Genomic DNA, 26,155 nt, shown 5'->3' with positions numbered 1-26,155 from the left:
ACATGGACATGTGTGGGAGTGTCAGGAAACCGGAGTCGGGAAAAAACCCAGATCGCTGGAGTGGTAACCCACGATTTACCCAGTGGGCGATTGAGGACCCAGATGCAGAGTACAGTCAAAAGATTGTTTTATTTCCTCTCCGTCACAACGGAGTTTCAAAGAATGTAAACGTGTCTTTGACACAGCAATAATGCGAACACAAAAAGGTATAATCCAAATGAAAGTGTCAAATCCAAAAAGGGTATAATCCCAACGAAAGTGTTAAATCCAAAAAGGGTATAATCCCAACAACGAGTCAAATCCAAAAATGGTATCCTCCAAACCAAGAGTCATAATCCAAAAATGGTATAATCCAACAAAGAGTCAAAATCCAAAACACAGAGGACTAGCAAACGTTACGAGAGGGTAACGAGGATCACAAAGTATAATCAAACGTCGCGATGACGTGTCTAGCACACTGCCAGGTATTTATACCCTGGTCAAACAAAGTTAATTCAAGTGAAAACAGGTGTGGACCAGAAAGACTGAAATAATGTCTTTCGACCACCAGAGGTCGCCAAATGACCCCAGTGGAAAAAACAGAAGTCCCAAATCATGACAGGGAGACTGTGTTGCCAACAGTGCTGAGAAGCCCTTGTACTGCCCCTGCATGTTGGATGTTCCATCTGTGGCATTTCCGATGCACATGCTTGCATCAAGTTTTAAGTGCTGAAGGACCTCTGTTAGTAGCTGGACAAAGGCCTGTCCAGTGGATGCACTGCACTGGACCACAGCAACGAGCCTCTCAAGATTCAAGATTCAAGATGATTCAAGATGTTTTATTTGTCACATACACACACAGGGTGTGCAGTGAAATGAAAGTGGCAATGCTCAGCAGGAATGTGCAAGGGCAACAAGTACACACTATTTACAATAAAAAACACAATATTTACAGTAAGTGTGTGTGTGTGTGTGTGTGTGTGTGTGTGTGTGTGCCTAAGAGGGGCAGTTGTGTGGGTCTATGTGGGGGTCCTGGTGAGGTCGGAGTTCACAGTCCTGATGGCCTGAGGAAAGAAACTCCGTCTCAGTCTCTCTGTTCTTGCAGCGTGACTACGGAGGCGCCTGCCTGACCGCAGCAGCTGAAACAGTCTGTTGTTGGGGTGGTGAGGATCCTTCATGATCCTGCCGGCTCTGGTTCTGCACCTCCTGGTGTACAAGTCCTGCAGGGTGGGAGTGTAGTTCAATAGTGCGCTCAGCCGAGCACTACTCTCTGCAGAGCCTTCCTGTCCTGGCGGAGCAGTTGCCAAACCAGGCTGTGATGCTTCCTGTCAGGACGCTCTCTACAGCTCCAGAGTAGAAGGACTGAAGGATCCTCTGGGAAACTTTAAATTTCCTCAGCTGCCTGAGGTGGTAGAGGCGCTGCCTTGCCTTTCTCACCAGAGTGTCTGTGTTTGTTGACCATGTCAGATCCTCGGTGATGTGGACTCCCAGGTATTTATACCCGCTCACCCTCTCCACAGTAGTCCGTTAATCCCCAGTGGTGAGTACGTCCTCTGTTGTTGTACCCTCCTAAAGTCCACAATCAGCTCCTTAGTTTTGGTGACATTCATGATGAGGCTGTTGTCCTGGCACCAGAGTGACAGATCAGCAACTTCCTCCAGGTAGGCCTTCGTCGTTGTCTGTGTTCAGGCCCACTACCTCTGTGTCATACGCAAACTTGATGATCGAGTTGGAGCTGAACCTGGCCACACAGTCATCTGTGTTGACGGAGTACAGTAGGGGCCTGAGGACGCATCCCTGGGGATCCTGTGTTCAGGGTGAGGGATTTGGAGGTGTCTGCCCACCCTGACCACCTGTGGCCTGGCGGTCAGGAAGTCCAGGATCCAAGCACACAGGGGGTTGTTCAGTCCCAGCTCAATCAGATTGCCGGCCAGTCTGGAGAGGACTGTGATGTTGCAAGCTGAACTATGATCAATGAACAGCAGTCTCACATAGCCCCCTCTGGCTGTCCAGATGAGAGAGTGTGGTGTGCAGTACCTGGGAGACAGCATCATCTGTGGATCTGTTTGGGCGATAAGCAAACTGCAGCGGGTCCATGGAGGAAGGGAGGAAGGCGCAGATGTAGTCCTTTATCAGCCTCTCAAAGCATTTCATGACCACCGAGGTGAGGGCCACCGGTCGGTAGTCATTCATACATGCTGGAGAAGCATTCTTGGGCACAGGGACAATAGTGGATCTCTTGAAGCAGGCGGGCACCACGGACTCAGCCAGGGGAGGTTGAATATTGTGGTGAACACTGGAGCTAGCTGGTTAGCACAGGTCTTCAGTACTCGCCCAGATATGCCATCTGGACCTGCAGCTTTCCTGGTGTTCACCCTCAACAGAGCCCTCCTCACACTGTGCTCGGTCACAGAGAGTGTGTGTTCATCTCCAGCGGTAGAACTCACCTCGGCTACCCTATCGGTGTTGTTGTTAGCCGGCGAGCTAGCGCTGTTGTTGCTAGCCTCAAACCGTGCATAAAATGAGTTCAGGTCGTCCGCTAGGGATGCGTCGGCACTCACCATAGCGGGGTCTGCTCTGGTAGTCTGTGATAGTCCGTAGCCCCTGCCATAGGCGCCTGGTGTCGCGCTGCTCCATCTGTGATTCCACTCTGTCTCGGTACTTCCTCTTGGCTTCCTTCACCGCCCTCCTCAGTCCATAGACCGCTGCCTTGTACTCGTCCATGTTGCCGGATACAAGACCGTGGACTACATCAGTCACGTACCTCAAAACCACTGAGCACTGGTCTTGCGTTGATACGTCCTGCGTTGTATCCAGCTGGACGGAAAACATTCCAGCTTTCTGGATGTCAGCGGAGATTGTGCGCTCTTTTAGTTTTTGTGTTTATTTTTAATATTTTCTTTGCCACAAACACATCGGCACTAACAACATACGACCGCAGCACACTTTTGGACATAAACTTTTGCGCAAAACAAGGGTTTTTGTCCACTTTCCATCGATCCAGCGTGGCGGCAGAGATCGTGCGGCGAACCGCAACAACAACAGTGGAGCCGCTACTACGGGAGGCAGCGAAAACATCGAGGAAACGGAGCGAATTGAACAGACTGAGAGTTCAAGCCACCGTCCACCTTTGCCCAGCATCCTTCTTGCTAACGTCCAGTCTCTGGAAAATAAGATGGATGATTTTAGGGCAAGGATCAGATTCCAACGGGACATGCGGGATTGTAACATCTTTTGTCTGGCGGAAACTTGGCTGACCCGCTGGTGCCGGATCGAGTCATATGCCCAACCGAGTCCTTCTCTGTTTTCCGTGCAGACAGAACGGAAGAGTCTGGTAAATCTAAGGGTGGAGGGTCTGCTTCATGACGAACAACATGTGGTGCGACCCCAAGAACATTAAGACTCTTTCTCGTTCCTGCTCCGAACCTGGAACATCTGGCGATCTCATGCCGTCCATTCTACCTTCCCGGGAGTTCAGCTCGGTCATCACCACAGCCGTCTACATTCCACCACAAGCGGACACCGACGTAGCACTATCGGACCTACATGATGTGTTATGTCGGCATCAGAACAAGTATCCCGACGGCTGTGGTGGTGGCTGGGGACTTTAACAAGGCAAACCTAAAAAGTCATGCGAACTTTCACCAGCACATTACGTGTGCTACCAGAGGAAAGAACGTTGGACCACTGCTATCGCCATTCAAGAGAGGCTACAAGGCTGTCTCTCTCCTCCGTTAGGAAATCAGACCATGCCGCCATTTTTCTGCTTCGGAGTATAAACAAAGGATCGCGGAAGCGGTAGTGAGGAGGAACGAAATGCGGTGGTCTGACCAATCAGAGGCTGAGCTACAGGTCGCTCTGAGTATCGACGACTGGGACATGATCGAATCCAGTTCCAGTGACGTCAGCGAGTTTTGAAGTAGCAATGAGCCTCATAGCAACGCTTAACGGACACCATCGTCCCCACGGTAAAAGTTAGGACTTTCCTAACCAAAAGCCGTGGGTTGATAGATCCATCCGTGAAGCTGTGAACGCCGTACTGCTGCCTATAACTCCGGTCTTGTATCCGGCAACATGGTCGAGTACAAGGCAGCGGTCTATGGACTGAGGAGGGCGGTGAAGTAAGCCAAGAGGAGGTACCGAGACAGAGTGGAATCACAGATGGAGCAGCGCGACACCAGGCGCCTATGGCAGGGGCTACGGACTATCACAAACTACCAGAGCAGACCCCGCAATGGTGAGTGCCGACGCATCCCTAGCGGACGACCTGAACTCATTTTATGCACGGTTTGAGGCTAACAACAGCTTAGCGCGCCCTTGCTAACAACAACATTAAGCGTGCGAGGTGAGTTCTACCTGGGGATGAACACACACTCTCTGTGACCGAGCACAGTGTGAGGAGGGCTCTGTTGAGGGTGAACACCAGGAAAGCCGGAGGTCCAGATTGGATGTCTGGGTGAGTACTGAAGACGTCTGCTAACCTGGCAGCCCCAGTCTTCACCACAACATACAACCTCTCCCTGGCTGAGTACTGCTTCCCTTCCTCCATGGACCCGCTGCAGTTTGATCGCCCAAAGGAGATCTGCGCCTGATCCTGGATGGTCTCCCAGGTACACACCACACTCTCTCATCTGGACAGCCAGAGGGGGCTATGTGAGACTGCTGTTCATTGATTATAGTTCAGCTTTCAACACCATAGTCCCTCCAGACTGGCCGGCAAGCTGATTGAGCTGGGACTGAACAACCCCCTGTGTGCTTGGATCCTGGACTTCCTGACCGCCAGGCCACAGGTGGTCAGGGTGGGCAGACACACCTCCAAATCCCTCACCCTGAACACAGGATCCCCAGGGTTGCGTCCTCAGCCCCTACTGTACTCCTGTACACACATGACTGTGTGGCCAGGTTCAGCTCAACACCATCATCAAGTTTGCGGATGACACAGTGGTGGTGGGCCTGATCTCCGACAACGACGAGAAGGCCTACCTGGAGGAAGTTGCTGATCTGTCACTCTGGTGCCAGGACAACAGCCTCATCATGAATGTCACCAAAACTAAGGAGCTGATTGTGGACTTTAGGAGGTACAACAACAGAGGACGTACTCACCACTGGGGATTAACGGGACTACTGTGGAGAGGGTGAGCGGGTATAAATACCTGGGAGTCCACATCACCGAGGATCTGACATGGTCAACAAACACAGACACTCTGGTGAGAAAGGCAAGGCCTCTACCACCTCAGGCAGCTGAGGAAATTTAAAGTTTCCCAGAGGATCCTTCAGTCCTTCTACTCTGGAGCTGTAGAGAGCGTCCTGACAGGAAGCATCACAGCCTGGTTTGGCAACTGCTCCGCTCCAGGACAGGAAGGCTCTGCAGAGAGTAGTGTCGGCTGAGCGCACTATTGGAACTACACTCTCCACCCTGCAGGACTTGTACACCAGGAGGTGCAGAACCAGAGCCGGCAGGATCATGAAGGATCCTCACCACCCCAACAACAGACTGTTTCAGCTGCTGCGGTCAGGCAGGCGCCTCCGTAGTCACGCTGCAAGAACAGAGAGACTGAGACGGAGTTTCTTTCCTCAGGCCATCAGGATTGTGAACTCCGACCTCACCAGGACCCCCACATAGACCCACACAACTGCCCCTCTTAGGCACACACACACACACACACACACACACACTTACTGTAAATATTGTGTTGTTTTTTATTGTAAATAGTGTGTACTTGTTGCCCTTGCACATTCCTGCTGAGCATTGCCACTTTCATTTCACTGCACACCCTGTGTGTGTATGTGACAAATAAAGCATCTTGAATCTTGAATCTTGAATCTTGAGATGTTTTCTTGTATCAGGTTCCGGATTGCATCAATCACTGAGTTGATGGTAGTTTTAGATAGCAGAGTGATGAGGGAACCTCTGCCTCTTGATCCTCCTGTTGATGTGTGCAATTTTTTGCTCTTCTCCACCACATTGCTGAGATGCTCTTTCAAGAACACATCATATTTCCCCAGTAAAATGATCATTTCTAAAAAATTGCCATGATCAATGCTCTCATCACACAGGGTATATGCAGCCTCATTATCCACCTGCCTGTAGCTTAGGCCTCTCTTCCCTATAACTTTGACAACTTCAACTACCCGTTCCAAAACCTGACGCCTTTTCTTGACTTCTTGATCCCTGTGTGCTGTCATCTGTTGCCCCCCTAGCAGTTGCTCAATGTCTGCTTTTGAGCAATTTAGAAAATAAGCTTCTGCACAATTTCTGTGTGCAGAGCTTTTTTTGTGCTCTTCGATTCTCTGGTGGACATGGCGCCAGTCGGACATTCCACTTGTGAAAATGCTATGGTCAGTTGGCTTGCTGAAGGCCAGACATACAAAACAAAACAAACTGTGACGTCCCTCACTGTATGTCAGCCACTTCCTGCAACTTCCATCTCTGGTGAACACCTTCCTCACAACAGGGCTTTTAGCCTCTTGTTTGGGATGGTAGTTTAAAAAAGCCTGCCTCAATGAAGGGTCAGGACGGGCAAAGTAATCTACACCCTGTTCTTCCTCATTGTTTTTATCCTCCACTGCTCCGCCTCTAGCCTCCACTCCAACTGCAGCTTGACTTGCCTGGACATACAGAGTCAAGGAGAGATGATTACAAGTAGGCCTAACTTTAACTTAACAAGGTCCAAAACAATAAGAAAGCTATTAAAACTATAAGTATCTGCTCCTACTTTGTACTACTGTATTTGACATAGTGGCTGTCTGTATACATTGGCTCTTTGTAGGCTATACATGTTCTACAACACGGAGTCATGCCATCTGCAGAAGTACTCTGATGACTCTGCAGTGGTCGGGTGTATTAGGGATGGACGGGAGGAGGAGTACAGGGCAGTGGTGAGTGACTTTGTAAAGTGGGCCGATGAGAATCACCTGCGGCTGAACGTGGCCAAGACCAGAGAGATGGTGGTGGACTTCAGGAGGAAGGCGACAGCTCCTACACCTCTGAGTGTCCTGGGAGTGGACGTGGACATGGTGGAGGAGTACAAGTACCTGGGCGTCTCCATCGACGGCCGACTGAACTGGAAGGCCAACATCAACGCTGTGTACAAGAAGGGGATGAGTCGACTCTTTTTCCTGAGAAAGCTTCGATCCTTCAACGTGTGCAGCAAGATTACATTACATTACATGTCATTTAGCAGACGCTTTTATCCAAAGCGACTTACAATAAGTGCATTTCAACCTAGAGTACAAACTAAGAACAACAAGAATACAGGAAGTAACATTTCCTCAACATAGTCGAACTACAAAAGTACCATAAGTAAGTGCTATCTAAGTGCCACTGAAATCCTAATCTGTGTTTTAATCCAGATATAGTCGGAAAAGGTGTGTTTTCAGTCTCCGACGGAAGATGTAGAGACTTTCTGCTGTCCTGATGTCAGTGGGGAGCTCGTTCCACCACTGAGGAGCCAGGACAGCAAACAGTCTGGATTTCGAGTGATTAGCTCGAGGTGCAGGAGGCACAAGTCGATTGGCTGTTGCCGAGCGGAGCTAACGTGCCGGGGTGTACGGTGTGACCATATCCCGGATGTAGACGGGGCCCGATCCGTCTAGAGCACGGTACGCCAGGACCAGTGTTTTGAAGCGGATGCGAGCAGCCACCGGTAACCAGTGGAGAGAGCGGAGGAGTGGTGTGGGTGAATTTCGGGAGGCTGAAGACCAGTCGAGCTGCTGCATTCTGGATGAGCTGCAGGGGTCGGATGGCCTTAGCAGGTAGACCAGCCAGGAGGGAGTTGCAGTAGTCGAGGCGTGAAATGACCAGAGCCTGGATCAGAACCTGCGCCGCCTTCTGAGTAAGAAGAGGACGTATTCTCCTGATGTTGTGCAGCATGTACCTACAGGAACGCGTCGTCGCAGCGATGTTGGCCGTCAGGAGAGTTGACTGTCGAGTGTCACCCGAGGTTCCTGGCAGTCCGGGTAGGGGCCAACACAGAGCTGTTGAAGGTGATAGTCAGGTCGTGGGTGGGGGAGCCTTTCCCTGGAAGGAATAGTAGCTCAGTCTTGTCAGGGTTGATCTTCAGGTGGTGAGCAGACATCCACTGAGAGATGTCAGTCAGACAGGCAGAGATTCGTGCCGCCACCCGTGTTTCGGACGGTGGAAACGAGAAGATCAGTTGGGTGTCATCAGCATAGCTATGGTAGGAGAAGCCATGCGAACGAATGACAGAGCCGAGAGAATGCTGGAGTTATTCTACCAGTCGGTTGTCGCCAGTGTGCTGCACTTTGCCATTGTCTGCTGGGGGAGCAGCATCGGAGCCGGTGACACCAGCCGTCTCAACAAACTGGTTAGGAAGGCTGGCTCCATCATCGGCTGCCAGCTGGAGCACCTGGAACAGGTGGTGGAGAGGAGGACGTTGAAGAAACTTGTGTCCATATTGGACAACCCGGACCACCCTCTCCACCACCTCCTACAGGGACAGAGGAGTACTTTCTCCAGACGTCTCCTCACGCTCCGCTGCCACAAGGACAGATACAGGAGAACATTCCTGCCGGCGGCTATGAGGCTCTATAACAGATCACCTCTTGCCAGATCAAAGTGCAATAACTACAACAATAACTGAATACTTACACTATGTTGATCTGCACTTCACACATCTCATTTGTTTGCACTACACACATACACACACATTTCATTTCATTTGCTCTGCACTCATACACACACTTTGCTTTTTGCACTCTGTCTATATTTAATATTTTTGTATTTGATTTGTCAGTGTTGTTGTGTGTTGTGTATGCATGTGTGTTGTATATTTACATATATATTTTGTTTTGTATTTTACTTGTATACTTCTATCTATCATTTCTGATTCTGATTCTGATTCTGATTATATCTTTCATCCCTGTTTCTTATATTTTGTGTTTTGTTTTTTATTCTTGTGTGTTGCTGCTACTGTCACGACAAATTTCCCCTTGGGGATTAATAAAGTATATATCTATCTATCTATCTATCTATTCTCTTTGTATGTTTGTTAGTTTTGCAATAACAATAATAATAATAATGCAGCTTTTTTGTTCTTGTTGCCATACTGTAGGTCACTGAATGACATCACTGGAGTCATCATGCATCACACATCGACATCTTTATAAGCCCTCTAAAATGATTATTTGTTGAATTGGATCCCCATTAACTTATTTGCCATCTTGGTGACAGCTATTCTTCCTGAGTTCCGCACATTAAAACAAACAACATTCAACATATATGAAAATGTGACACCCAACAACAGTGTGTGCACACTATGGGTATTTTTTTAAGCTGCCAGCGTCCGTTTTACTATAATCCTATGGAGTAGACCGTGCTGAGCCTTTTTTTCTCCACCATCGGTAGCATTTTTTTCTGCAGCTCATAGCGTCTTTTCCAGTTGAAAAAAGTTAAACTTCTCAGAGAAAAACGCCCTACGCTACGTCAAGCACTTTTTTGACAGCTGACCAATCACAAGCAAGACCTGTCCGGCTGAAAAGCTAAATGGTAGCTAGCGTAGCAAGTAGGTTGGCTAGCTTGTGTGGTTGGCTAGCTAGCTAATTATATTGTCATCAAGTGCATTACGACAAACACATCAACTGATTATTGATATGTGCATGAATTCAAACATGTTGACAGTGTTGTTGTCTTGGGTAGTTAGCTTATTCACCTGTTTAACGTTTTGTACTATCGCGAAAATGTTGTAGTAACATTGTTATGACAACAAAAGACGCTCTCGGCTGCTTTTTGTAACAAATGTTGCCAGCGTCTTTTTCTACCTGAAAAAGCGCTCCGGCCGGAGTTTTTCATTTAAAAAAAACGCCAAGTGTGCACGCCTAAGCTAGCTGTGTAGTAACGTCAGCCAGCTGTAGCTATAGTCTGTAGCTATATTTTCCTTACCGGATCAACTAAAGTTAGAGGCTGACTCGGCCTGCTTCCTCTGTGTCTGTACCCTGCTGCCCCTGCTCCTCTCTGCCAGCCACCACTTCACCCTGTTGGTGCTGTGGTAACGTTAACATTAAACTTGTGAGCAGCAGCAGCAAACATGTCCCTAATGTTGACACATTTGGCAGTATCTGCCTCGAGTCTCCTTTTCTTTCTCTCTATAATTTTTTCCCAGCCTCCCTTCCGTTTTTGTGCTTTTTTCCCCTCCATCTCTCAAGTATCCAGGCTCAGCAGCACCGAAGTCAGACAGAGGTCTCGTCGTAAACCCCCAACCTCTCTCTCTGTTGATTGGGCCAGCCCTGTGTCTGTATAGAAAATGGACCAATGGGCCGCTGTCCCCGATTTATGGGCCATTCGATGGTAGCTTTCGGCCGGGCCGCGATATTTTCGGGCCGGCCGGTCCAAAAAAAAATTTTTTTTTTGTTTTTTTTTGGACCGGCCGGCTCGGCCCAAAACTACCGCGGCCCAGCGGGCATTTGCCCGGTATGCCAGATGGCCTATCCAGCCCTGGGTGCAGGGCTGGAACACCAATATTGCCCTGATGAAAGTTGGATAAAATGCTAATTATTGTCCAGTAAAGTCAGTATAAAAGCACAACCACAGCATTTTTTTCAAGACACCAGATACTCTGAAGCAACCGGTTGATTATGACCGTGGCCTCCCCCTATGGGGAGAAGGAATCAGGTCGTCAGCTTGCTGGAAACAAAGGGACTGAAGCAGCTGCTGAAGTCGCTGCTGGGCGGTAACGCTGCCGGGCGGTAAGGATGCTGGGCGGTAAGGATGCTGGGCGGTAAGGATGCCGGGCAGTAACGCTGCCGGGCGGTAACTCTGCCGGGCGGTAGCGATGTCGGGCGGTAGCGATGCCGGGCGGTAACGCTGCCGGGCGGTAGCGATGCCGGGCGGTAAGGATGTTGGGCGGTAAGGATGCTGGGCGGTAACGTTGCCGGGCAGTTAGAATGCTGGGCGGTAAGGATGCTGGGCGGTCAGGATGCTGGGCGGTAACGTTGCCGGGCGGTAAGGATGCTGGGCGGTAGCGTTGCCGGGCGGTAAGGATGCTGGGCGGTAACGTTGCCGGGCGGTAAGGATGCTGGGCAGTAACATTGCCGGGCGGTAACGTTGCCGGGCGGTAAGGATGCTGGGCGGTCAGGATGCTTGGCGGTAACGTTGCCGGGCGGTAAGGATGCTGGGCGGTAAGGATCCTGGGCGGTAAGGATGCTGGGCGGTAAGGATGCTGGGCGGTAACATTGCCGGGCGGTAACGTTGCCGGGCGGTAAGGATGCTGGGCGGTAAGGATGCTGGGCGGTAACGTTGCCGGGCGGTAAGGATGCTGGGCGGTAAGGAAGCTGGGTAGTAACGTTGCCGGGCGGTAAGGATGCTGGGTGGTTACGCTGCTGGCTGAAATGACCCCCTCTTCTCCACAAAGCCTTTTTGGAATATATTAACTTGTCTATTCTTTTTCATCTTTGATGTCCTTGTTCGTCTGTGATATTTCAATTTCCCTGTACGTACAATGAGAGAGAGATGCACACAAAAAAGGAGTCAATTTATTTGCGTGTTCATTTGAGCAGGAAAGGAGATTCCGATGAATACTTTGTCTTGAGCTCATTTGCTCAGTGTAGGTCTTCAAACTGTACGCCACTGAACTGCATGAGACATCACAGACTGAGCAATGAGGTCCGCCTGCTCTTCATGCCCCCCCCCCCCCCCTCCCCGAGGCCCTTGTGCTGTGGGGCTTACATAACTTGGAGGGAAAAGAGCACCGTGCACTGGGTATACCAGCTGAACGCCGGGCCCTCAAGTGAAAAGGAAGCAGATGAAAACAGCAGCATGCCGAATGTAACCTCGTGTTCCAGCTGTGATGCAAAAGAAGGGCTGTGGAATGTAAGCCGTCGTAGCGACAGCACAGGCGATGGCCGCAATGAATCCATTACAGTCGAGCTGCGACTATGGCTGCATGTGAAATATTTCCTAAGTTTGTCCATATTACAGCACATGTGAGGCAGGCATGTCACGTCCCTCATCACCTCTCCGCACGCAAGTCTCTTTTTTTCTGACAGCAAAAGCGACGTCACATGAGATTGGCAGACTGACAAACCGATGTTAGAATACAGCGGATGTATTCGTTGAAGGAGGTCGAAGGAAGTGAGCAGAAAAGAAGGAAGAAAGAAAAAGCCGTTGGGATGTTAGGAATTGGGCAACGGGCCGCACGTCCACAAGAAATTGCTTATACCTACTGTATTACACCACTAATTACATTCATGAACACACAACACCATCAACCTGCACTCGCCCTGCTGAGCATTTCATGTGGGGATGAATCATCCATTCACCGTATCAACAATTCTTTTATCTCCCACCAGAAGTGGAAAGTCAGCCAGACGAAGATCCGCGTCATCTCCACGCTGATCTTCATCCTGTTCGGGTGCCTCATCTTCGTGGCTCTGCCAGTCGTCATCTTCAAGCAGATAGAGGGCTGGAGCACGCTCGAGTCCATCTACTTTGTCGTCATCACGCTCACCACGATTGGCTTCGGAGACTTTGTCGCCGGTGAAAAAGGTTGCTCGATTTTCTTTCGAATTTATAGGGCTTTTTTGTACTTTTATGTTTTAGAATCAGTGTATTTATAGTTTTATAGTTTATAGTCCGCCAGTCTGACTCAGCTGATGTGCTATATTCTCTCCTTCACATTATGTAACATGTGTTGTGACAGTTCTTTTTAAATGTACCTTAAACCTGCTATCTGCTTCTCCCATCTGCTGAACCTGAAATACATACTTACTACTATCAAAACGTGTTTTTACACACTCTCATAATAGCACTTTAAATCAACATGTCATAACAACAATCAGAATGATTCAATTCAATTCAATTCAGTTTATTTGTATAGCCCAATTTCACAAATTACAAATTTGTCTCGGAGTGCTTTACAATCTGTACACATAGACATCCCTGCCCCAAAACCTCACATCGGACCAGGAAAAACTCCCAAATAACCCTTCAGGGGGAAAAAAAGGGAAGAAACCTGCAGGAGAGCAACAGAGGAGGATCCCTCTCCAGGATGGACAGATGCAATAGATGTAATGTGTACAGAAGGACAGATTTAGAGTTTAAATACATTCAATGAATATGACAGAGTGTATGAATAGTTCATAGTAGGCATATTCCACGATGGAGACCTCCACGATCCATCAGGCAGATGGCGGTGGGGAGGAGGAGTGGGCGGAGTCTCAACAGTGGGCGGAGTCTCAACAGGACAGTGGCGTAGTCAGGAGCAGGAATTCCACGACCCAGACCTCGATGATCCATCAGGCAGATAGGATCTATGCCGTCTCATAGGGTCCGATGACCCCATGAGACGTGAAGTCAAAAGGACTCCGGGGAGAAAGCAGAGTTAGTAATGTGTGATTGAGAGATGAAAATTCATCCTTAAGGAGAGAAAAAAGAGGAGATAGGTACTCAGTGCATCCTAAAACGTCCCCCGGCAGCTATAAGCCTATAGCAGCATATCAAGGGGCTGGACCAGGACAAACCTGATTCAGCCCTAACTATAAGCTCTGTCAAAGAGGAAAGTCTTCAGTCTACTCTTAAACGAGGTGACTGTGTCTGCCTCCCGGACTGAAATTGGAAGCTGGTTCCATAAAAGAGGAGCTTGATAACTGAAGGCTCTGGCTCCCATTCTACTTTTTAAGACTCTAGGAACTACAAGGAGTCCCGCATTTAGTGAGCGTAGCTCTCTAGTGGGGCAATATGGTACTACAAGCTCCTTAAGATATGATGGTGCATCACCAATCAAGGCTTTGTACGTTAAGAGAAGAATTTTAAAAGTGATTCTTGATTTTACTGGGAGCCAGTGCAGAGCAGCTAGTGCAGGAGTGATGTGATCTCTTTTCTTAGTTTTAGTGAGAACACGAGCTGCAGCATTCTGGATCAACTGGAGGGACCTAAGAGATTTATTAGAGCAGCCTGATAATAAGGAGTTGCAGTAATCCAGTCTCAAGTAACGAACGCTGAACCAATTTTTCTGCATCTTTTTGAGACAAGATGTGCCTGATTTTTGAAATATTACGTAGATGAAAGAATGCAGTCCTTGAGATTTGCTTTACGTGGGAGTTAAAGGACAAGTCGATCAAAGATAACGCCAAGATTCTTTACAGTGGTGTTGGATGCTAGGGCAATGCCGTCTACAGAAACCACATCACCAGATAATTGATCTCTGAGGTGCTCAGGGCCGATTAAAATTACTTGGTTTTGTCTGAGTTTAACATCAAGAAGTTGCAGGTCATCCATGTTTTATGTCTTTAAGACATGCTTGAATTTTACCGAGTTGGTTGCTCTCCTCTGGTTTTATCGATAAATATAGTTGAGTATCATCTGCATAACAATGAAAGTTTATGGAGTGTTTCCTGATAATATTGCCCAAAGGAAGCATGTATAAAGTAAATAAAATTGGTCCAAGCACAGAACCTTGTGGAACTCCGTGATTAACGTTGGTGGTTATCGAGGCGTCATCGTTTACAAATACAAACTGAGATCGATCTGATAAATAGGATTTAAACCAAATTAGTGCCGTGCCTGAAATGCCAATCGACTGCTCCAGTCTCTGTAATAGGATGTCATGGTCAATGGTGTCGAATGCAGCACTAAGGTCTATCTAACAAGACCAGGACAGAGAGGAGTCCTTTATCTGCTGCCATTAAGAGGTCATTTGTAATTTTCACCAGTGCTGTCTCGGTGCTGTGGTGTTTTCTAAATTCTGATTGAAATTTCTCAAATAAACTATTATGATGTAGAAAGTCGCACAACTGATTTGCGACCACTTTCTCAAGGATCTTGGAGAGGAAGGGGAGGTTAGAGATCGGTCTGTAGTTAGCCAACACCTCTGGATCCAGAGTGGGCTTCTTCAGGAGAGGTTTAATAACAGCCACTTTGAAGGAGTGTGGTACGTGGCCTGTTAGCAGAGACACATTGATAATATCTAATAGAGAGCCGCCAATTAAAGGCAAAACGTCTTTAAGCAGCCTCGTCGGGATGGGGTCCAAGAGACAGGTAGACGTGTTCGAAGTAGAAACCGTTGAAGATAATTGGTCACGGTTGATGGGAGAAAAGCCCTCAAATATACACCAGGGCATACAGCGGTTTCAGAGGCCATTCCACTTGAGGACAGATTGGCACTGGTTATGGGCAAGAGAATATTAATCTTGTCCCTAATAGTTAAAATCTTTTCATTAAAGAAGTTCATAAAGTCATTACCACTGAGGTTTATAGGAATGCTCGGCTCCACAGAGCTGTGACTCTCTGTCAGCCTGGCTACAGTGCTGAAGAGAAACCTGGGGTTGTTTTTATTTTTTTCTATTATTGATGAGTAATAGGCTGCTCTGGCATTACGGAGGGCCTTCTTATATGTTTTAAGACTATCTCGCCAAACTAAGCGGGATTCTTCGAGATTAGTTGAACGCCATATGCGTTCAAGCTTTCGTGACGTCTGCTTCAGTTTGCGGGTCTGAGGGTTATACCAGGGAGCAAACCTCCTCTTCCTCACTGTCTTCTTCTTCAGAGGGGCTATCGAGTCCAGTGTCATTCTCAGAGAGCCTGTGGCACTATCAACAAGATGATCAATCTGGGACGGACTAAAGTTAGACCAGGAGTCCTCTGTTATATTGAGACGTGGTATCGAATCAAATACAGAAGGAATCGCTTCTTTAAATTTAGCTACAGCACTGTCAGTTAGACATCTGGTGTAGAAACTTTTGACTAACGGAGTACACCCGGTAGTATAAATTCAAAAGTTATGAGGTTGTGGTCTGACAGAAGAGGATTCTGTGGGAAGACGTTCAAATGCTCAATGTCAACGCCATAAGTAAGAACAAGATCAAGCGTGTGGCCAAAGCTGTGAGTGGGTTTCTGCACTCTTTGACAGAAGCCAATCGAGTCCAACAAGGAGATGAATGCAGCACTAAGGCAATCATTATCAACATCCACATGGATATTAAAATCTCCAACAATAATAACTTTATCAGTTTTAAGAACCAAACTTGATATAAATTCTGAGAATTCAGATATAAACTCTGAATATGGACCTGGTGGCCGGTACAGAATCACAAATAGAATTGGCTGTAGTGTTTTCCAGGTTGGATGTGAAAGACAAAGAACAAGGCTTTCAAATGAGGTGTAGTGTAATTTTGGTTGAGGATTAATTAATAGGCTCGATTCAAAGATGGCTGCTACTCCACCTCCTCGACTGGTGCCTCGAGGAATGTGAGTATTAATATGACTTGGAGGAGTCGATTCATTCAGGCAGACATATTCTTCATGGCTCAGCCAGGTTTCAGTTAGGCAACATAAATCAATGTGATTATCTGATATTAAATCATTTAGTAACACAGCTTTAGATGACAGAGATCGAATATTTAGGAGACCACATTTAATAGACCTGTTTTGTTGCACTGCTGAAATAATGGTGTTAACTTGTATAAGGTTATTGTGTACGACTCCTCTTCTGCTTACTTTTGATTTATTTAATTGAAGTGGCCGTGGGACAGACACAGTCTCTACTCTAGAGTCATGGGTGGGTAACTGCTCGAATGGAAGAGCAGAGAAGGGTGTTAAACTACAACTCTGCTCCCGGTTCCTGATCTGAACCCTGGGTTGTCATGGAATAAGTCCAGTGATCAACTTGGTCATATTCGCAGAAATGAGACGCGCTCCGTCCAACGTGGGATGGATGCCGTCTCTCCTCATCAGATCAGGCTTTCCCCAGAAAGTCTTCCAGTTGTCTACGTAGCCCACATTATTCGCTGGGCACCACCTCGACAGCCAGCGGTTGAAAGAAGACATTCGGCTATACAATTCGTCAGTCAGCAAATTTGGGAGGGCCAGAGAAAATTACGGTGTCCGACAACGTCTTGGCATAAGCACACACCGATTCCACATTAATTTTAGTGACTTCCGACCGACGGGCTCGGGCGTCATTACCACCGGCGTGTATTACAATCTGACTGTATCTCCGCTTGTCCTTAGCCAGCAGCTTCAAACAAGACTCCACGTCGCCCGCTCTGGCCCCCGGGAGGCACACGACTCTGGTCCGCGGCTTCGCTATTTTCACGTTCCTGACTATAGAGCTCCCGATAACCAGGGTGTGTTCCTCAGCGTGTCGCTGAGCAGGGAAAACTGGTTCGAAACGTGAAGTGGTTGGTGCACAGCGGGCTTCTGTGTAGACTTACTACTCCTGCGAACAGTTACCCAACCACCCGGCTGCACGGTTACCGCCGGGGAACAGCTATCAGCTGACTGTAGCTCCACGCCGACTACGGGAGAGGGCGGGCTAACTAGCATAGCTGTCTGAGCTTCGATAGCGGAGCCGTGCATCTAACCCACTTAGACCTGCCTCCAACCTAGCAAATAAACTACACTTGTTGCATGTATCGTTATCATTAAGGGAGGCAGAGGGATAACTATACATGAGACACACTGAGCAAGAGGGAGCGGGAGGGGGAGAAGAAGAAGTCATTCTCGCTGCTGAGCTGGCAACCAGAGCTTACCGGAAGAGTGAGATGATGCGTTCTGGAGCAGCTGGGAAAATCAGTTAATAGAGTAACAATTAATAGAATACTTAACATTCAACACATAAATTGCTGTGATTTTTATCAGTCATCCCATGCAAAAAAAGAACTAAAACAGGTTAAACCCGCCTAAAACCTTTTAAATATGCTATTTGCTTGATTTGACCGGCTTTATAAACACAACGGGACGGGATAATCCCAAATAATTAGCTGCTCGATTAAACTTCCCAAAGCGGGCCTAATGATTATAGATTAGATTACTGTAGCTACTGGAGTTGGCACAGGTGGCGTAGAGTAAGCCCGTTAGTGAAACTGGTGATGTAACGGTTGTTATCTACTGAAGGCGTACATGTGGATAGGACTTGTATTATGAAGATAAGGCACAATGAGACCATGCAGCTGATATAAGGACTCATGTCACACATATATTTATTACGACTCATGGTCAAAACCTTTAACTTTCATCCTGATACACTTTGTTCCCTCATCAAGACATTCTCTAACATTCAGTCTCTCTAAAGAGGCGTTATTTTTGTCTCACTGAACAAAATATTTAGAATAATATACAGGAAAAGAAAACACTAAATGGAGCTCATTTCTATATCATTGAGGTAATTATGATGTATTTGTCAAGCTTTTACAATGTTGCTTAAAGGAACAATGATTTATACAGGAAACAACAGTTCCTGAATATTTAATTTAATAAATGCCATTTTCTTCTTACTGATTATCATGTCCTCCCTCATTATGGTCTATATGTTCCTTTATAATGGCCTCAGTTAGGATTGAGGCAAAACACAGGGGCAATTAAAGGCAACCCGACAGCAGAGAAACATGGCGGCTCTCTAAAACAACGGCTCATTAAATGATCCACGTGGAAAGTTGAAGTCTCGCTGTAGTCACCTGACTTCACGGATGGCATCAGGCCTCATCGCTCTTCAGACAAGCCTGCTTGTTTTTGTTCTTCCCCTCAGGAGGATTTGTTTCAGTAACACATGTAACCGATGGATTGTGTAACAGACTTGTTGTATCTTTGGTTCTGCAGGTGGGTTGGAGAATCCAGAGTTTCTTAACTACTACAAGCCTGTGGTTTTGTTCTGGATTCTGGTGGGCCTGGCGTACTTTGCCGCTGTGCTCAGCATGATAGGAGACTGGTTCCGGGTCATCTCCAAGAAAACTAAAGAGGAGGTACGTGCCAATGTGCTGTGAGTTATGTAACACCTGAGAGGACACAAGTGGGAGGTAAGAAACCTCTTTCCTGTAGAGGAGGAAACATTGACTTTCATCTCGAGGTCGTTCACAGAAAGGTGGAGAGGACGTTGGGAGGGTTGCCTTCTACATTTGTTTTTTACTAATCAAAATCCAACTCTTCAGATAAACCAAATGTTTTACCAAAGACCAAAAAATATTGTACAAATAAGTTGTTGAACTACTTCACATGAAACAATGTGTCACCGTAATTGACTACATAGATAAATAAAGTGACTTTAAAAGGGACTCACTGTCTCCCGCTTACTAATGTTGTGGTTGAAAAGGCCCCAAATGCAATTATGTTAAGATACAAGAAAGAAAATATAAGAATACGCTTTTCTCAAATATAAGCCTATGAGCATAACATGTTTTTTTGTTGTGGTGCTTAGATGTTAATGTATAAAATCCTTATGACATCAGTGTGAAACATATGAAAACCAACAAGCTCTATTGAAACATGCTGGATTGTCTCTGACACAAATTGCAGACATGAATATGGAAGTAAATCAAGTTAGAAGGTTTTTTTCATAGATAATTGGTGGTGATAATTGCAAGAGGGCGATGGTGGATGGCTGAGCAGGGCAGGCGGAGTGTGGAATGAGCTGGCGAGGCAGAATACACAACACTGAGCAGACCAGAACCTCTGACGATCACCGTGGTTACAACGAGGATCTGGAAATGAGATAGGGTTGATATACTGCAGGGTGGAGGAGAAGATGGAAGGAAGCTGAGCAGACTGGACTGAGTCGTAATCAGGAGGAGACCAGAGGAGTCACGGCTACACCACACACACACACACACTCTCTCACACTCACTCACTCACACAGATAGGGGAAACAGGAGGTGCGGGTATGGGGTCAGATCAGTCTAAATAATTGCAAATGCACACGAAGATTCACAAATGCGCACAGAACAATTCACAAATATATTAAATCGACATTAAATACATCAAATGCACATGTTACAAATTACAATTTCTATAAATGTAAAAGAAAAATCACAAATATATTTATGCATTTCTATGTGGATTTGTCTATTTGTTTGTGTATTTATTTGTTTTTATTTGTGGATCACACTGCATTTGCTTGTGGATCACGACACACTTGCGCACGGATCTATGAGACTCCCCTGGCGTGGCTCAATCTGTAAATGCGAGCCACCGAGATAAGCCCCGCCCCTCTAAGGCGGGACAACATCTGATTGGCTACAGATAGGTCCATGTTGAAAAAAATGTATTTACAGATTGAGCCACGCCAGGGGAGTCTCACAAATCTGTGCGCAAGTGTGTAGCGATCAACAAACAATGCAGTGCGATCCACACATAAATACATAGAAATCCACATTGGAACTTATTTTTGTGTGCATTGGAATGTATTCGTGAATCGTTCTGCATGCATTTGCAAATTGAATATATTTGTGAATTGTTCTGTGCATTGTGAATCTTCATGTTTTCAGAGAGTCTCTCTGTGTGCATTTGCAATTATTGGGACTGATCTGACCCCATACACGGGTGTAGAAGGAAACACGGGGGGAATGGAAAGCAAAGGTGTAGGAGGAAACACAAAGGAAACCAGGAGGCACAGGTGTAGAAGATGTCATCTTGTTGGATTGACTGTTTGCTGTGTTTCCAGTGGCTGCAGTTGAGTAATGAGATACCTCGCTGTTCTGGCAGGTTCATTGTTTATTTGTAAACAGGATAGAGAGAACCACACATCCATGCAGGACTCCTGCATAAACCAGCAACGTGCACATCTTATTTCTTTATTCCACATAACATAAGAAAACGGGGGCGATATGGAGTCCTTGCACAGGCATAATTTGGGGTGCCGCTGCGGAGGCTGTGAACTCTTATTGAGAGAGAACGTTTCTATGGTTGAGTAAAGAATGCAATGATGTCTATGTTTCTTGATGGTTAACAATGTAAAAAGACTATATAGGTATTTTAGCCCCCGAACTGCATTCTCTATTTTCTACAACACACCACTCATGTTTCTTATCTCCAGGCAGATATGGCTTTGTAATCATTACTTGAATAATCAACTTTTAATGCCTCCCACCAGTATGTTTCTTTAGCATGCGTGCTCAAATTGTAACATTTTTGGATATTATAGTGGATTTTACAGTATGAGACTGACCGGTGGTGCTCGATCACCTGCAGACATCAACATTCAGCCTCTCCCTCTGCAGGTTGGGGAGTTTCGAGCTCACGCGGCCGAGTGGACAGCGAACGTGTCGGCAGAGTTCAAAGAGACCCGGCGACGACTCAGCGTTGACATCTATGACAAATTCCAACGCGCCGCATCCATCAAGCGCAAGCTGTCGTCCGAGCTGGGAATGAACACGGCCCTCAACCAGGAGATGACCCCTGGCAAGAGGGCGCTGTCCTGCAGCCTGTGCGAGGACAGAGAGGCCTACCCCAACTTGACTCTCTCCCTCAGTCCCATCACGGGGGGCCTGGCCAGGAATGGCAGCCTCTACCTGAACGGCCTCAGCCCGGAGTACGCTGACCGGCAGGAGATCGCCATCATCGAAAATTTCAAATGAAGAGCGGCCTAAAAATTCTGTGAATTGAGCGAAGTACATCTGGTAGCGGACCGAGCTTTAAAACACACACACACACACACACACTTTCGTGCTCATTGATTGAGCCTCTGTGATAAGGTGCCCACGTGCACTCATTGAGCGGATTGTGCTCCAATCGTTGACGTACAACCTTGAGAGTGACTTAAACACAGATCAGTCTTCAAGCTGCGTGATTGAAACTCTAAGGATGCGCTCGCTCACGGGTTCAATTCATTCCGTATGGGAGGACGACTTCCTGTCAATGTGCGTGTGCCAACGTGATCCACAGCAGCGTGAGGGATCGAGCCGAGTCAGAGGCGCGCTACAAACTGGAACAAATGATTGTATCAAAGGCATGAATTAAAAAATATATACAATGATCTCCTGAGCAGGAAGGGAATGAAAGCCCATATTGAGGTGGCCACTCACCGGACAACTTCCTCAAATACCCACAACAAGTCTGTAAACACACATTAATGAATGCATTCATCAAACTTAGAAAGCAATAGATGTATCTGTGCTCATCTCTTGTTGAACTACTCTGGTATCTGCATCAGATAAAGAGGATCCATAATGCTAAAACACTCAATGAACACTTCTTCTTCTTCTACTTCTTCTTCTTAAAGAGGCAGCAGTCCTGTGCCAACACTACGGAATGTGGCTTTTTCTTTTAAATTGACACTTCTTCCAGCATGAATTCATATGCCTTGCGTTTGCCTGTCCGTCTGTCCTTCGCTAACGAGATGAATGTTGACACTTTTGTTCCTCCATGACTGACGCTCAGCTCTTCACCCTAAGGAATAACCCACTTGTGCCTTTCTGAAAACCACACTGAACATGTGAGGATGGTGACGCATGAAGAACTGAGCTTTGCTGTCTGTCCACTCATACTGGTTAAATATGAGCACAGTAGTAATAAAGTATGAGGAAGAGGCAAATCGATGGAGGGGACATGTAGCTCTTTTTAAGAGGAGTCGACAGTGTGCATGGATGAACTGTTTCTTACAACCTGGGTCAATACCACTGTTATCTGCCAGTGTGATTTAGCCGTTTCTTTCCCGTCTTAATGTGCTGAGAGTTACATTAACCACGCAGTGCCAGGCTCACTGATCAGACTTCCTTCTCCCTTATACCAAAGTAAGATCTGTTTTTTCTCACAGAGGAATCAGGTCTTTGGTGTGATCAAGGTTAACACAAGTGCTTTCTGTCATTTATAGAAATCTAACCCCCTGTTTTTGTTTTTCTTCATGAAATTGAAAGATTAAGCTTGATGCGTCAACACTGTATGATTTTTTAAATTGGAAATAAATTCCAGCATGTATGTCCTGTAGCAATGAAAGCCCTGGTTGTGAAGCATACTGCATCCTTACCAATCTGCCTTTTATGTTGCAGCTCTCAACACTACCTACACAGTTCAGGAATATTTATAGCTGGTTATGATGAGATGGCTTTATTTTGTCTGAGATCCATTATCCTTTATTCTATCGAGACTCTAGAGGTATGCATCATATAGAAATAGAAGATTTGATTGACATAAATGCCTCTTTTTGGCTGTATGGTGTTGATTTAAAATGTTAAATTGGTAGGAATGTCATATCACAGTTAATATCTTACTTTAATACCTCGCTCGTTTAAAAAATAAGGATGAGGACACATAATGATAATTTAGGTTCTGGTGTTTCCAGCTTGGAATGTCTCGGATTATCTGTTTTATGGCGTTATTCAGCAGGATATGTTGTAATATTTTCAATACAATTTATAGTGATATTTTATAATTTGTAGCATACCATATATTTACAACACAGTGTGCAAGACAGAGATGTGTCAAACCAACCTAACACCTGCTATACATAATGTGTGTAATGTGTGTGAGAGGAACTAGTTGCACAAGCTTTTAACCTTGTTTGTTTTAGGGTATTTTGACCGAATCAATACACCTCCCTTTAGGATTAATTTGACCCCATTCAACCTGCTCTACAGCATGTCTGTAATGTATGTGCTCCGGACTGGCAACCACCACAAGATCATCATCTTTACTCAATATTGACTCACGTGTACTAATGAACTGATTTAACACTTGTGTTACAAAATTACCGATTTAGATGAAAGAATTTAAATAGTTAATGTAGCATGGTCAACGCGTCTGACCGACACGCTGCCGACTGAAGGTTTGGAATCACGTTTCACAAATGATTCAACATACAGCGGACCAAACAGCATCCTGTGAGTCGTTACCATGGCTACGGGCGAGGTTTAGGTGTGTGTGAGAATAAAAACAATGAGGCAGATGTTTGTTCAAAACTAAAAGAGGTTAGTATAGAAAGTACAATAACATCAGTTATTTTACAAATGGAGAGTATTTCTTTATTGAAAGAAGAGCAACAAAATCATGAAAGGTTTTTAGTGATGGTTCATTCAATCACCTGCCAAGTATTTTTGTAAAGTTTATAATGACTTCTCAGACTGTTCTGTGTAACAAACCATCTGGTTGAAAACAACTTAACGCCAAAACAGTTCGACTAAATAACCAAATAATGCCAACTAATATAGCATTATCTGATATTTCACTTTAAACTGCCTTTACCCACTACTAATTATAAAACACATTTACCAATACATGCATGTATAAATAAAACAATGTTTACTTTTGTAAAGTTTAATAGAAGGTATAAACTGTTTTTGAGCAACCGATTTCGATAATATTCCAGCAAACAACATCCGCCTTGACAAATTGATAATAAATTGGTTTCTCTTGTTATGAAACACGTTTTATGAAATCAGGACTCATTTTATACACAAAGTTAGCAATGCATTTACAAACAGCTGGTGCAGCCCAGTCCAGGACAGGATGACAAGTGTGCTCTCTGGTTCTGTTGTAAAAACACTAGTTTCCTTAAAATAGTTATCCTGAGAGAGTCCACTCACTGGCTGTACTGTGAGGTCATCAGCTGTCTATCAAGCATTTAAACCGTGTATGTTGACGTGCAACACACTGAAAGAAAGTAGTGCTGGGTTTCCCGGGGGGGGGGGGGGGGGGGAAGACGTTGTCCTGTTGCTTTCTCCCAGTCGGCCGTGTGATTGACAGCAACTGAGAGGCGAGATGTCAGCGCAGAGAAAGTCAAGGAGTGTTGTCGATGCAGCGTTATGTAATATGTCAGGCCTCACACGTGTGAGGAATATCCGTGTGTGGGTATGTGTGTGTGTGTGTGTGTGTGTGTGTGTGCAGTGGGGTTCGATAAAACCAATTTAATTTCCACCCACAGCATTTTCCCAGGGCATCCTCTTCTTTGAGTCGCCTAGAGCGACATTTTAATTAAGTCTGTGGCTGCATTCATATCCCAGTTCAAGCATGTTGACTGTACCTATTCATTCATGTCTGCAGAGATGAGCCTCATTGTTTTTGTAAACACATTCACTAACATTGTGATTCATGTATGCAAAGGAGTTCAATTAGCTCAGTATGATTTTTGAAGCCCCCTTAGTTCAAGAAAAGCACGATGCCATAAGAATATGATTATGTAGCAATCAGAGTCATAATCATCAGATGGTCATAATAAAGATGTGCATCAATATCCATTTATCATCTTTTGTTGGTATGACAAATATTTTTTTATTCACATTTTTGCCTGAAATTAAATTCCCAATAAACCCATCTGTAAAACCGGTCATGTAGGTTGCATATTTTATAAAAATCAACATGATTTCAACAAGTGTTGCATGTCTCTTTAAATGTTACTTCTAGTGTTATAGATCAGATGTTTCTATAATTTCAGGCTTTGCTTTTGAGAACAGTATGGCAACCATTTGTTTCCCGGTATGTTCATATGTTAATATGTAAATGTTGCTATATATCACCTCAAATCATGACTAACTTTTCAGAAGGTTTAAAATAAAATATTTTATATGCAAAAAGCACCCACGGTAGCAGTTTTCTTTCAGCTCTTGAACACGTATGGCGTAAATTTATATTTGACTTTTTTATATTTTATTCTCAATATTTTCTTATTTCTGTTTCAGTCCATTTAGAGCCCAAATTTTCTTTTTTTAAATGGTTCAGAACTTTACCGTTGTAATAATGGCTAACTAATAGCTCCGAGCAGCTGCATGGTCACAATAGTGTTTTGCAAATGTTACTGAAGTTGTAGTAACGAGAGTATTTGGAGACTAATTTTAGCTGCAGATTAATACACATTTATAGTATTTATGGTGGGAGGAAAGTGTATATCAATGATTGACAGAACTACAAACCCCATGTTCCTGGTAATAACAGCGCATTTAACTCGACGTTTATGTTTTTAACAGTTAAATGTAATTTGTAATTCTTTAGCTACAACTGCAATATTTGTTCGTAGGATCAATACAGTGTAGGTGTTGGTGTTTCAGTGGAGTTTTAGCCCTAGAAGTTGCTCTCTTTGTCCTTCTTTAAACGATCCGAACAGCTGGTCTGAACACACAAAACTCAACAATATTTTGCACGAGCGTATTACATTCCTACATTAAAGTGTTTCTAGTCATTTGTCATGGCGAGTTGCCACACAAGACTTTTATTTTTCATAAATAATTATACAGCACTTGGAAGCACAGATAAACCACGTGCAACTCAATAATAATGCAATGTTTTTATCAATGTGCACTGTCCCTTATTAAATAAACCATGAACAAGATGACAGTCACTGCTTGAAAATGGACCTGGATGGAGTCACAAAATGTTCTTCATGGGTAACAACAAGCACCACGTGGCCCCAGACGGCTTCTCACTGACACCCTCACTTATACTTTTCCATCATACCGTACATGTTTAAGATTCCTGTACAGAGGGATCCTTTTATTTTATTGTCCTCTATTTCCTTGTGCACAA

General features: G+C 45.5%; 1 protein-coding gene across 1 annotated transcript in view; it reads left to right on the top strand.

Moving 5' to 3' along the window:
• kcnk2b (potassium channel, subfamily K, member 2b) overlaps positions 1-21,279 on the top strand; it is a 38,519-nt gene extending 17,240 nt beyond the window's left edge. Inside the window, exons 4-6 of the mRNA XM_056428665.1 lie at positions 12,286-12,472; positions 18,530-18,672; positions 20,923-21,279. Coding sequence (XP_056284640.1) covers positions 12,286-12,472; positions 18,530-18,672; positions 20,923-21,279 — 687 coding nt within the window. The remainder of the gene's footprint in view (positions 1-12,285; positions 12,473-18,529; positions 18,673-20,922) is intronic.
• Positions 21,280-26,155: the final 4,876 nt, after the last annotated feature.

This window comes from Pseudoliparis swirei, chromosome 12, assembly GCF_029220125.1.
Source record: "Pseudoliparis swirei isolate HS2019 ecotype Mariana Trench chromosome 12, NWPU_hadal_v1, whole genome shotgun sequence".
Classification (NCBI taxonomy): domain Eukaryota; kingdom Metazoa; phylum Chordata; class Actinopteri; order Perciformes; family Liparidae; genus Pseudoliparis; species Pseudoliparis swirei.
The sequence above is the reverse complement of the archived record's forward strand: the minus strand, read 5'-3'. Positions and strand labels throughout refer to the sequence as shown.